The 14194-nt window shown below is 44.4% G+C and overlaps 2 protein-coding genes across 2 annotated transcripts in view; one reads left to right on the plus strand and one right to left on the minus strand.

Moving 5' to 3' along the window:
• Positions 1-62, plus strand: part of LOC131286740 (ATP synthase subunit alpha, mitochondrial) — a 2901-nt gene extending 2839 nt beyond the window's left edge. The window contains exon 4 of the mRNA XM_058315739.1: positions 1-62. This exon is cut by the window's left edge and continues 1173 nt beyond it. The gene's annotated coding sequence lies outside the window, so the exon portion shown is untranslated.
• The window catches only part of LOC131286731 (uncharacterized), a 23792-nt gene extending 10505 nt beyond the window's left edge, over positions 1-13287 (minus strand). The window contains exons 1-13 of the mRNA XM_058315728.1: positions 13237-13287; positions 11865-12919; positions 11705-11795; positions 11487-11637; positions 11217-11393; positions 10967-11130; positions 9857-10852; positions 9652-9775; positions 9400-9576; positions 8920-9095; positions 6665-8134; positions 5095-5603; positions 1262-1269 (exon numbers count right to left, since the gene is read on the minus strand). Of these exons, the coding sequence (XP_058171711.1) occupies positions 1262-1269; positions 5095-5603; positions 6665-8134; positions 8920-9095; positions 9400-9576; positions 9652-9775; positions 9857-10852; positions 10967-11130; positions 11217-11393; positions 11487-11637; positions 11705-11795; positions 11865-12919; positions 13237-13287 (5149 nt within the window). The remainder of the gene's footprint in view (positions 1-1261; positions 1270-5094; positions 5604-6664; positions 8135-8919; positions 9096-9399; positions 9577-9651; positions 9776-9856; positions 10853-10966; positions 11131-11216; positions 11394-11486; positions 11638-11704; positions 11796-11864; positions 12920-13236) is intronic.
• Between the last annotated feature and the right edge of the window lie 907 nt (positions 13288-14194).

The raw sequence follows: 14194 nt of genomic DNA on the forward strand, positions 1-14194 counted from the left end.
GGGAGAGCCCAGTGTGTCTTTTTAGGTAAGCACCTTATGCTAAATTTTGGTGCAGCGCGGAAGCCATGTCGATGTCGATGTCGATGGAAAATGGATGGTATCGATCTAGTAACAACAAATGCAACCGATTGTGAAGTACAGACAGACACACACACACACACACCCGAAGCGCAATGCACGCGAGACATCTGAGGGCGCGAATAATGTGTATTAGGGAGATATGTAGATGGAGAATTTAAATAAAGCGAGCGACAGTCATTTCACACAGCTCTTCGTTCGGTTTTCCGATATCTTTCGATTCCGCAGAATCGGGTGTGACGACGGTGCTGGTATGAGATGACTGAAAATTGAAACAAAATCGAATTCTATTGCCTTTTTCAATTTGTTTTATCACGTATGTCCGCATTGGGAAAACATACTTGTTTGCTGCATAACGCCATTTCTAACCCTTAATATAATAGTTGATATTACACTCTCGGCTACACTAGAGAGTTTTCATTAGTAACTACTAACCAAAGTCTACTAGAAATAAAATGTTACTACGTAGACGTTGAGTTATGAAGACCGATAGTGGTCGTTAATATGTTCAAACAAGCAAACCAAGATAATGATGATGGGTCCAACCTGTTACCTAAACATATATTTTAGAAATGCGGTGTTATCTAAAGATATTTGTTACAAATTTCTACGCAAACACGAAACGACCAGTCAATTCTTTTTTCCCCGCGTACAGTGGTTTGCAAAATTTTCAACAGAGACAAATCGTGGAACCACTCTCCGGAGTTCAGGGTCCAAAAATACCATCTTCTTTCTGTGTAGTCGGTACCTTTCGTGTCCCACATACGGAGAGGAGCTACCAATTTCCAGGATTGGCGAATTAACCCAATGGCTTATCCGTGAAACGACCCGGTGGTCGCATTTAAAAAATCATCAATGGATGAATTCGAGGCGACTGCCACGTGATTGCACAAGAGCGGACGATGCAGTTCCTATAGGAAGAGCATCTTCGAATTTCCACTTTTAAGGGCGCGTGTCTCAAAGGTATGTTGTCTCGTTCATTTTTTTATTTACATATAATTGTGTAAAACGAAAATTTCGCGAGTGTGATTTTAACAAACTTTGAGTTTAAACAATATACAACTACAAAACATTTCACACTCTACTGGGTTCTACTTAAAAACCTGCTTAACGTATACGGCACACAGACGCTTTGAATTAGCGAAACGCAAGCAAGACAAGCTGCTTTACCATTGTGTTGTACCCCCAACTCTAAATTTTCGTTGTTTTAAAGTCGGAAAATAAATGTCTCCATCAGACATTTGGCCCAACCTAGGCTGGCGAGTGATTTTCTTCGTCCAGACTACAGATGTGGCAGAATTCAATTCTAAATTCAATTCATAAATAAAACGGATTTATGCATCTAGAACATTCAGGAGTTCTCTATTTTTAGTACAAGCGGCAAAAAATACAACTTTAAAATTGGCTACCCACGAGTAGCCGTAAATGAAGTAATTACTTTCCATCACAGATAACGGGGTCAATAATTGTTAGTTAGAACATTGCTAGATTTGCAAAATGTAATTCGTGTGTTTCGGATAGTTTGGTATTTGGTAAAATGTTAAGCAAAGGAGATAATCAAATCGTAGCTTACGTTCTTTTCCACGTTGTTTTTCCACAATTATTGTTTCTGGTTTAGCATTTATTTTCAATAATATTTATAATGATATAATAATAATCAATAATCATAAGAATAATAATAATCGTGTATATAATAGGTTAATAGTTATTTTAATTTGTGTTGTTTCTTGTTTAATTCCCTCTTGAGTGGATGTGTGTATGTGTATGTGTGTGTTGGTTTTCAATGACTTTTCCTCTAATTTTCCTCTCTTTCCTTTTCGTTTTACACATTTGTTTTTCGTTCTTATTCCCCATATTCATCCGTCGCTAGAGCACAAGATTACTATTTATTGTGTTTTCTTCGATGATGGAGCACAGCTGTACCCTCATACTGACTTTATAGCAAAATATGTGTTGTATAATCTGAAAGTATTAAGAGTATTGGAGAATGAGTGTTCTATTCCCGCAGCCTCCATTGCACATGCCACCATTGGCAGCGGGCTGAGTGTTGATTTATATTCCTTCCGTTACTATATATATATATTACTTTGCTTTGCTTCTGTATAGTTCATTAAATATTTAGTACGTCTTTTGTTGAGTGTAGAAAAAGAATGCGTTTGCTTGTTTTTACATTGCCTCTCGGTACTATATAATTATCTTACGACGTGCTCTGGTGTTTTGTTTTATTTGCTTTTCTTTACTTCTATCTGTTACCCCTTGCTCGAACAGGACTACCGAGCCAGATGATCGCTGGCTTTAACAAGTTGTTTGATCAGATCATTTTTTCATTCGTTAGATTCAAATCGGGTTCATGTTTTTTCGTTCAACTATGTGCTATTTTTCTTAAGCTTGCCTATACATGGTTACCATTAACTATTAAATTTTGAGATGTTTTAGGTGACTCTTCCCTTAGGTAAAGCTTCTGCTCACCAACCTGTACGTCGAACTAGTGGAAGGTTTTTTAAAAATTCATCTAAAGAAAGGGTGTTGTTAATTGTTGCTCTATTGAATCTGTAAAATATGAACTATAAATCTGTACAATGTTTCGAGCAAGTTCTGAGTTGGATGTTTGTCTCATCGACTTGGCTTTCCTTAGTTTTTGTATAGAAATCCAATCCAGAGATCTGTTTCAGGACCATCGTCGAATATACCACCAGCGCTGTAGTGACAATGTGGAATAGGTTTATGTTTTACATATCCTTTTTTACAATATACATTCTTACACTCTATCTCTCCGCTACGCTCTTTCCGAACGGGGTGTTTGCTTATTGTTGCTGGGATGTAGTTATTATTCTGCCCTATTTCATCAGTTTCGCGTCCGTCTCCGATCCATTATTACATTCTAGCATTTTATTTTATCCTTATATCGCTGGATGGGAGGAGTGTTGCTGTTGTTCTTCGGACAAATTAAATAGGAAAAGGCAACGAAAAGTAAAATGCAAAAGAGAAGAGGGGAAACTGTGTGAGAAAATATCAAAAACAAACTTAAAAAGAGAGCACTGGCACAACACGCACTCCGACTGAAACACACGAAAACATAAATCATAGACTTAAGACGTTATCCGCTTATCATACGAACATACATTAATCTCTAGAAACAATTCTTATCCCACAAACAACACTAAGAAAATGCACATTTTTCTCTCACGCCCACGCTTTCCCACGTTTTAACTAATGAAAAAACTAATAGCTGACGGTTTTGGACTAACATGAAATAGTAATAAACATTTTCCTGTGGCGGGAAAAAGAACGAAGAGAACATAATTCCATATAAAAACAAAAACTTTTAAATTAGAAAACAAATAACCTAGTTGCAAACGCTATGTTTGTGTGTGCGCTTTGTGGGGCAAGGCGCGGTTTGTTGCCTCGCATTCGTTAATGTACCGGTTAAATTGTACTTTCTACCTCACCGGGGCGGGCATGGTTAATTTTTTGTCTCTATAATAAGAGTGCCTTAGTAAACATAATTCTTACTTTAAAACCTAAAAACGATCCAACGCTTCCTCTGACAGATGGGGCACCCTTTATTGGTGGCCATGGTCGATCTTGTCAGCACCGGAGAGAACCGCTGGACACACGCTTCCTCGTCCCTAGAAACGCTATCACATCTGAACTGAAGCAACAACAAAAAAAAACCCGTTATTAGAGCTCCCTGGAACGTATTTCACACAACATACACGCTGTGCGTTGTTTTGCTGTGACAGGGATTCTTACGAGAAGCATTTGAATCCGTGCGTGTGGATTTTGTGGATCAATTCTAGCCTGATGCAGTAACTAGTTACATTTTGATTTTGTCCTGGTATTGTAATATTAGTTAAAAATATATTATGTTTTATTTATAAATGTACAATCATATACGTATATACGTATAAGGTTTCTCCAACACGAGATGTTCCTGTACCTTCTCTTTTCTCTCATGCTTTCCTTTTTCGATTTTTAATCGTCACTTAGCCGAGGCCTCAATTTTTGTTTTTAAATTAAACTATCTTAATATATGCATTTTGTTTTATTCGTACGTCTGCGTTTAGCATGCATTTTCATGTATTTTTGTAATTGGTTGACGACTCTGGTCCCCTATGCTGAACGGAAAGTAACCAAAACATAAGAAAATCGTTCAACGATCACGATCGGTTCAGTTTAATTGCAACGTCCCGGTTACGGTACGGTAAGAGTAATGGCAAAATAGTGCAAAATATAAGATCAAACGATTCATATCCGTGTGTAAGAAACGGGTTTCCTACTAGTCACATTTTAAAAACGGATTTTGACCGTTACAAATCGTGCAAGAGGCGGTGACATCGGTCGAATTTGGTTTCGAAAAGTGACAACAAAACAAAGTAGGCTGCACAAACTAAGGAGGATAGAAGCTAGGATAGCCGACATTAGACGTATTGAAAGGACTGCTGCAGGTAGTCGATCGACTCGGTAAAGCTATCGACAAAGGGTAGATTGTTTGCCTGCGCTTTCACCATGTCCGCCGGCAAGGTCGTCGCTTGGTTTGAAGCACCGTTACCAAGCTCCCCCTGGGGCTGCGCCGGGTTGTAGTTCATCCCAACCGCTTGCTGCTGCTGTTGTCCGGGCACACCAGCATGCTGTGGATGATGGGGTGGTACGTTGGTGTTGCTGCTGTTGCTGCTGCTGCTGCTACTACTGCTTCCGCCTCCCGGAACCACACCTGGTGGTCCCGGAGCATGCGGATGATGTTGCACCAGCTGCTGATGATGGGGCATGTGTGCGTTGTACATCTGTTGCTGCTGTTGATGTAGATGATGCTGCTGCTGATGTGGATTATGATGTGGGTTTTGCTGCTGGTGAGGGCTGGCTTGCTGCTGCTGTTGTTGCTGTTGCTGTTGTTGAAGTTGAGCATGATGATGGTGGCTACCACCCATTGACGAGTGGCCCATCGAGCCGGAATGATGTGAATGGGGTAATACCTGTTGGTGATGCTGCTCCTGGAAGTATTGCTGCTGTTGCGACTGATGATGATGATGATGGTGATGGTGAAGCTGTTGCTGCTGTTGCTGCTGCTGATGATGGTGATGGTGCAATTGTTGCTGATGCTGATGATGCTGCTGATTCACCATCTGTCCCGGTTCGACCGACGATAGTAGGTGAGCATGACTTGGGAGTTGTGACTGTTGTTTACTATGAAAATGACCTCCTTTCGAATGAGATTGTTGATGTAACTGTTGTTGCTGCTGGTGATGCTGTTGTTGTACTTGCTGTTGCGCTAATGCGGCAGGTGATTGTGCAGACGGTCCTCGTGACTGAACGTGAGGATCGGCGCTTGTGCGGGAAGCAGGTATCATATCATAGCTTTGTTGTTGCTGTTGTTGTTGTGCTTGTGACTCGAAGTTACTACTGCCGCCAATCATTTCTAGGTTTGTCAAGATATTTCCCAAGCTGTTGTACGCCCCGCTGTTGCCGTTACCACCAGTTCCTTCCTCCTGAAATTCCATCTTCATCATATTGGCATTCCATATGTCCTGAAAACGATCATACAATTCGTAAATTATTTTTTCATAGTAACAAAATATCACCTACAACTATTAAAAGTGTAGTAGTATAGTATAGCGCTGGTAACATAAAGCGCTGCCTTCTGCATACTTTTCAGAAATAGTATAAAAAAACAGCAACTATCTAACTTTTTTTTATGTGAGACAAGGCCTCTCTCCGAAAAGAGTTTATGTGACCGAAAGACGGTATATTATAGATCGGTGGTGGTCAGCCGTTTGTAATACCGGAGGGTGCAAGACTCGAGATTCGATAACACATCTGTGGTGTGGTGTTTCCTCGCACTACCGCTGCGCCATGGGCACCCCCCATAGCAACTATCTAACTGTTGGGAATATTTTGCAATGAAATATGAAGTTTCGAATTTTTTTTTAACGTTACAACCATGGCCGCGAAATTAGAAGAAATGAAAAAGTTGTGCCCCATTTCAGTTTGGAATTGTTGTTGTATATATAGTTCATCGTCCATAATCGGCTTTTTAGACCAACATGATCTACCATAGTGCGAAAAAGAATGGATTATAATAGTGAGGTGTACAGTCTAGGGAGCGGAAAGTAGACTCATATATCACTTAATAGTCCCAAAGAACCTCCGTATGTTTGTGGTAGTTGCATAGCTTTGTAAGTTGTACACAAATAAGTAGTAGTGGAAGCCCAACAAAACTTTGAGAGCAAATTGTTTCGCTAGAGTTATTGATCATTTGAACACGCAACAAGCAGGAATTTTTAATAAACGAATTTTCATTATTCCTAACAAAAGAAGGCATTCGAGAAAATGCGCTTTTGAGTTGTTAAAAGATTGTATCGTTCTGTTATACTACATCGGCCTAGGTAGAACATGTAGTCACTAGAGCAGAGAGTGAAAACTCTGTGGTGAACACAGAAGGATCAGTTTGTAAAACATATAGTAAAAAATCACAGTAAGCTTAGCTTAGCATCTTAATATATAAAAATAACGTCAGTTCACAAGAGATGAGAATGAGTCATTAAAATAAATATCGAAACCTTCTAACTCGTTTCGTTTTACTGCTTACCTGATATCCCATCATCTCCTGATTGTTCATATTCATCATATGCTGCTGCTGCTGCTGTTGCTGTTGTTGTTGAGAATGTTCCTGAGATGACTTGCTTTGTACACCACCTGCTTGTGCCTGCTGAGGATGATGTGGAAGCTGCTGTTGTTGCTGTTGCTGTTGAAGTTGAGATTGTTGTAAATGGTGCGATTGGTGAGGCGATTGGTGTTGCAGTTGCTGCGGAGAAAGAAACCCGGAGGTCGTGGCTACGCCACTAGCCGCACCTACACCGCCACTAGCACCAGCACCGCCAGGGTTATTTTCGTGGATTGCGCTGTAATATTTACTACCAGCACCCTTCATTGCGCTGGCGGATGCAGAAGAAACTTGCGTTTGTCCGGCATTCGCACCACCAACAATTCCACCGGTCTCCACACCTGCGTTCTGGTTGCCCATTTCAGCCATGTTTTGCCAATCGTACGCATTACCCATTTGAGCGTAACCGTAAGGAATGTTTCCAGTATTGCCACCAGAGGGTCCAACACTCGCACCGCCTTCGCCGGCCATTCGATAGCCAACCGTTGAGGGCTGTTGCTGTTGTTCGAGATTACCCGAGGTGCCACCCGTACCACCCCGGGAGCCACCGTGTGCCGACGTGTAGTGCAGGCCGGCCGCACCGGCTGGATTCGTCATGCCAACGAACTGAGATTGCGAGTGATGATGCGGAAGGGCCTGCTGTGATGAATGATGTTGATTTCCTCCATGCTGCTGTTGCTGTTGTTGTTGTTGCAAATGATGGTGATGGTGATGTAGGGCCGCATGATGACCATGCCCAGCGGGACCTATATTCGATCCCGGTGAAACTCCGAGTCCAACACTGTTGTAGTGCATGGCACCTTGCGCCTCGTATGGATTGTAGGGCAAATTCGCCCCGCTGCCACTGTTTGTGTTATTGCCGCCCAACCCGACGCTACTTCCTGCACTGCTCGTCCTCGAGGGGGGCACCACCATACCCATACTAGGCGATGGACGGGGTTCGGTTTTTAGCATTCCCGCAGCAACAGCCATGAGCGGGTTCGTACCATGATGACCTGCCATGACCTGGCCTACGCCGGCGTTTTGCACAGCCGGTTCCTGGTGTACCTTCTCCAATACCTTCATGGTTCCAGATGCCGTGGCTGGGAGCGGACCACCGGCCATCGTACCTGGCAGTTTGGTAGCGACGTGGGGTGATTCACCCATCGAATCGTGTGCTACCATCACTCCGGGAACGATAGATCCGGGAACCTGGGATGTCGGGGCTGCCACTATACCTGCCGGGTGAGCCATTTTTTTATGCTTCGCTAAGTTCGCCGCCGTACGGAATGCTTCGGTGCATCCATCGATCGGACACCGGAAGGCGGCCTCCTCCTCGTGGCAAAGTTTGTGGCGCTTGAGCGACCGCCGAGCGGCGAACAGTTTGTTACAGATGGTGCACTTGTATTTTTTGTCCTATAATTGGCGTAGAGAAATGAAACTGGTGTATTCAATGCAAGCGACCTTACAGTGTATTCTACAGATACATTGATATTCGTTTGAAACTCAACATTTATATAGTCGTTGCATGAATCCAAAAATTCGGCACGCTCGAAGTTGTAAAATCATTATGAATGTATGGTGTAGAATCAAATGAAGATGATGATGATGATGAGTCCAGATGGCCAACCGTTTGCTTTCTTAGTTCGATATCGTCACGTCTGGTAACCCCTTATTTTTTCTTCTAATACATAGCGCAATAACCTTCCACACTGCTGTGAAATTTATCTGAACTGTGTGACGCAAAGGTGGGAAACAATTTATTAACATTCACTTTAAAAATTCGTCGCGCACCCTGTACTATCTTTTGGGACACGTTGAAACAATTGGCTTATGGGACGGACATGAAGATTTTAGTCAAAGAAAAATTTGGTTTGATTGTACGAATTCATAGACGGTTTGCGGCATAATTTGATTCGATTGAGATAGTTTGTAATTAACGGATTACGAACATTTTAATAGCTGTTTTATAGTAACGAACTGTTTATAGATGAGATGACTGAGATATCATTCAGGTTTATCAAGAACTATGTACTCAAATGTTAATTCGTTAACATTTGTTATTTAAAATAGATTCGTCGGGTAGATGCAATGACCTTATTTCAATTTAACATATAAAAAAAATATTTTTTTGAAGAAATACAAACTGATACCATTTCTTCAGGCCCGTGGTGAACGTGCCATTCCATGTACCCACTTACCATTGAGTGCGCTATTTTGATATGTTCTTTGAGGGCTTCCTGCGTGAGGAAGGACGATGCGCAATGCTCGCAGATGATCGATCGGTCCGTGACTGTCTGGTGCACCAGCTGATGTTTATCGTAGTCCTGCTTCAATATGAAAACTTTCGAGCACTGCTCGCACGCAAACCAAATGTCTGAAAATATTTAAAAGGAAACATTTCGATCGAAAAAAACTGCCGTTAGTAATGCGAGTAACACAAAACAGTCAGATATTGTCACACTATATGGAGGCCGTTGATATTGAAGCTATCTTATGAGGGATCGGAAACAATACAATGATTTGCACCAGATGGTAGACTCTAGTTAATCTTTTAGATTAAAACACTGTCAACTAGCTTCGGGGCAGAACCAAAATCTTAACCAAATTTTGGACGGTCGTATTTGACCAGACACCCAGTTTCTACACCTTGAATGAATGACTCTCACGACACAACCTACCGTTTTTGTGGCACTTTAGCATGTGCTGATAGACCTTGAGGTTGGAGTTGAATATTGCACTACAGATCTCGCACGCGATGCTCTCCGTGTGATGGTTCGTCTTCTGGATGTGTCGATCGAGCTGGGCGCCAGTGGCGAACACCAGGTTACATGTTTTGCATATCAATCGGAGCAGTTCTAGGGAGGGAGTACCGAAAATTATATATTATTATTCACTGCTGAAAAACTGAAAACACAGGTTGAAGTGCTTACTTTTGCCCGCGGGTTCCTTGCCCTCCTTCACGACAAAATGATCCTGAACGTGCACCTGAAACTGTTGCGCATTAACAAAGTTCGTTTCGTCGCAGTGCTCGCAGGTCAGAGTGGTATCTGGAAGCTGTGTAAATAAACAAAGAGATCGAGTGAAATGAAGTTACTTCTACTGTTAAAGAGAGGCTATTTATCGGCGGCTACTTACAGGGAAACGTCTCGCACCACCTGGCATCATATTGGAGGAGGCCATAAAAACCCCTCCACCAGCACCAGCACCACCCATCGGATCACCCATCGATCCCGGTCCTAATGGGTGGTGCGCTTGGTGGTGGAGATTGTGGTGTTGCGGATGCCCGGTGTCCAGAAAGCTGCCTTGTGTGGCCAATGGGTCTTGCATGGGCTGAGTTGGAGGTCCACCACCACCTGCCAGTGTTGTAGACCGATGCTGCGGAACCGAGCCAAACTCCAGGTTTTGCCAGCTAAGGTGCTGTTGTTGCAGCTGGTTGTGTTGCTGTTGCTTACTTGTCGATGCAAAACTTATTCCAGGATCATTGAATGCACCCGCTTGGGATCTTGGAGCCATCGTTGAACCACTTCCGCCGAGCATCGCGGACGATAGTAGCGTTGGTGTACCTTCGTCCCGTCCGCCAAGCGATGGAAGGGCCGGTGTCGAACTGCCACCACCCGTCGTGTCAGAAAATTCGTAATTAAACGAAGACATATTGTCGCTGAAGTTGGTACTGCTGTCGCCGAGCGATTTTTCGCTGCTACCGAGGGCCGACTTTTTCAACGCGCCAACGCCACCACCACCGACCTTTAACGAATCGCATGAACCACCACCGATCGTCACTCCGTCGCCAATACCGTGGCTAATGAAGTCGGCACTGGCTGAGGACGCCCGTGACGGATCGCCGGTGGTGGAGGTGGACAGCGTGGCGCTGGTACCGCCAGAAGAGCCACCTGCACCACCACCAGCAGCAGCGGTTGCGGCGGCGGCCTTCCCTTTCGGCAGTCGCTTCTGGGGCTCGATGTGGTGCACGGTTTTCATGTGACGCGCTAGGTGCGATTGATTTTTGTATGCATCTTTGCAGTTGTCCACCGTGCAGCGGAAGGCCCTCTCTTCCGAATGGCAAAGTTTATGGCGTTTGAGCGACCGCTTGGCGGCGAACAGTTTATTGCAGATGTTACACTCGAACTTATTCTCCTATGAATGGAAAAAGTATACATATAAGTACTTTTCATTTAAAATCCACCTCAGAGGATTGTTGTAGAAACATATTCCGGCACTCACCGTCGCCGTTTGTGATGACTTCACATCTTCCGGAACCGATGTATGAGCAAGCTTTATGTGATCCCGAAGGGTTGTTTGCGATAGAAACGACAACCCGCAGTGATCGCAACAGTAGGATTTTTCCACAACGCTGGTACTCGTCTGCTGTAGCAGCATGTTCCTTTCTAAGGATGCCTTTTGTGAGAACACTGTGAAAAAATCGATGAAAGCAGAAAGATATTTAGCACTTGGATCGTGTATAATGGCTAGAGGACACAACGTGTGTGTGACTCACCATTGTTATGCATTCGAGTTACGTGATGGTTCAGTTTCATACTATTACAGAATATTGCACCGCAGATTTCGCACACCACGCCTTCCATCTGATGGTTCGTTTTCTGGATGTGCTTTTCGAGATATTTCTGATTGTTAAAAACGATGCCGCATGTTTTACAGCAGTGTTTGTGGATTTCTAGAACGGATGGTAGAAAAAAACGGATTTCATGTTATATCGCATTCTTCAAGACGAATTAATTCCATCACCACCAATCGTTTGTCGACTCACTTTTACAGTTTTGTTCCGCGACCCGCTTTTGGCTAATAAAATGCCCCTGGACGTGTATCTGATACTGCTGGTTGCGGGTGAACGTTTCGCCACAGTGTTCACAGATGTGAGGTCGATTTTTGTGATAGATTCGATTATGTTCAACGATTTCCTTAAAATAAAAGTTCATTTTAATAACACTCCGAAGGGGAGCTAAAGTGAATAGTTTTAAAACTTACATCCGATGTTACCCCACGTTGCTTCCCACAATCGGGACAGTATCCCGGATGGAGATTAAAGTGGATGACGAGAGATTTTCTTTTCCTATAGCTGTGCGAAAGAGAGGAAATATTCACCTGTTAACTAATTTTGCTCAAACAACCCGTTGATTGCTTGTACCTTTTATCACAAAGTAAGCACTGGTAGATCTGTTCCTTGTTTCTTTCATGCGAAACCATGCTTGAGTCGTTCGTGTCCAGCGTGTTTGTGTCGGACGAAAGCATCAGCGAGGTGTTATTGGTGGACGATTCCTCTTCCGAGAAGATTTCGTTCGAAATGTCGATCGAATCGTCCTCCTTCATCAGCAGCAGGTCGTCGTCATCTTCATCTTTAATTTCCTCGAAGCAGTGATCGTCTGCGATCGAATACGGTGGATCGAAATCAAACTCCTCCTTCTTGATGTAGGTTGCGGGTGGCGAGTGCGACGAGCCGCTGCCGTAGCAGATGGCTGGCAGAGACGTTCGGACGGTAACCGTCGTTAGGGCGGGCCGTTTTCGCACGAATATTCGCTCGTTTTTGTAGATTTTCCACGTCGGAAATATACTCTGCTCGAACATGTTAAATAGCAGCTTGAAATCATGGTTCGCGATCATTCGCACCAGTGCGCGTGTCATCCGGACGTTGCCCAACCACCGGCCAGCACTCGCGAGACGTTGGCCTCCTTTCAACAGGGAACTGCAGGCGGCCGCACTGATATTTGCCCCTAAGCGGACGCTGTCGGTCGGGGGCAGGCCGTCGAATAGATTACCGCGCAATAGCTTCCCCCGTAAGTCCCAGGGCATGAGCGGCGGGTGCGGTTGGGTGCGATGTGGATGCATCATCAGCAACCCATCGCCACCAAGCGATAGGTCCGTACTTCGTATGCTCGTGCCGCCGAGGTCGAGACGGGTTGTGCTGGCCAACCCACCACCGTAGGAAGATGCACTCGTGCGTGCGGTTGCCACTGATGACGCCGATGCAGACGCAGTACCCGCACCACGCGTCTTGAGCAGATTCACTACGATCACATTCTCGATGTTGTTCAACTCTTTGAGTATTGCGGGCTTATATAGGCGTTCCTGGCAATCGTTGTACAGAAACTTGACGTACAGCTTGATTGCCGAGATAAGAAACAGCAGGGCCTGGTATTTATCGTCCGACTGGAGACATTTGAGTGTTTTGATCAGTGCTCTGACCTACGCGCGGGACGCACACAGTTCGGATTGGGACGCATCGTTGCGCAAAAATCGATAGGTAAACATCATGGCGAGGCGCGATCGTCGTGGCCACATATTTGCGATTTGCCCGCCGTGGGGGGAAGCCAGCCGAAGTTACGAAAACGGGGACACAACGGAAGGCGCGAGAAGGTGGCAAGAAAGAGAGAAAAAGAAACGAGTCGTATTAGTTGCTTTCCTATCTGATGCAGCAGACCCAATTTACGGGCCAACAACCACTCGACCACCGATCCGCGTCGGGAGTGGCCAGCCGTTTGGGGCGCTTCGCCATCACTTACTTGTATCTGGAACATATGCGCCCGTGATCGGTGCTGCATTTTCACTTCCATCTGGACAGGGAAAAAGTAAGAAAATTAAAATTTTCTTTGATTGTTTACGAAAATCTTGTTCTTTGACATATTGCTTTTCAGAGTTTTTTCTGGTCTTTTTCTATTTGACAATCTCGCATCACTTCATCGCGCGTTTAAAATGCGATACGTTTATAATGCGTGGTTGGAGTTGACAAGGAACAACAACCAGAAAACCGTTAACCAAATGGTGTGTTACCCAACGAGAAATTTTGGCGTTATTTTGGGGTAAAAGAATTCTCTTCACAACTGTCCGCTCTTCTTTTCAGAATTCTTTTACCCCTTTTTTTGCAGCAGATTTCCTATGCAATCTAGGCGTCAACCGGCTTTTGAAAAGAAGTGTAACTCGGGGTCCACACTACAGCGCGACGTCCCGTCACGAAACGCGACGTCGCCTGACAGGCGGCCGAACTCTATACAAAAAAAATGTCGCACAAATACACGTCGCGACGACGTCGCGATAGCTCTTGTCAAATGTCAATTCGAAACGAAAACAAACCGACAGCTGGACAAAACGTAAACAAACCGAATCACAAACGCGAACAAAACGAGCCAGTTCCAGTTCGGTAGTGAATCAGAGCGGAGGTTAGCAGTGCACAAGTTTCCTGAAAGGGTTAGCGGAAAAGTAAGGTTACGGCAAGACCGCGTGGTCACGCCGAGCTGGAGCTCAGGTCAGACAAATCCTAGCTGCCGCACATCTCGTGCTGTTTGAGTCAATCAAGCGGACCACGAATTCTTGTGTCCTGACAACGGAAGGAATTATCCCTCCCGTGGACGGCGGGTGGACATATGGCTTTTATAGCCGGTCCTAAAGGACGAGCCCCTTCATAGGAGTTCGGACAGAGTCGGTACGCCTCTGATTACGAGTAAGGGAACAAACGTTCGACTT

The sequence above is a fragment of the Anopheles ziemanni genome, chromosome 2 (genome assembly GCF_943734765.1).
Source record: "Anopheles ziemanni chromosome 2, idAnoZiCoDA_A2_x.2, whole genome shotgun sequence".
NCBI lineage: Eukaryota > Metazoa > Arthropoda > Insecta > Diptera > Culicidae > Anopheles > Anopheles ziemanni.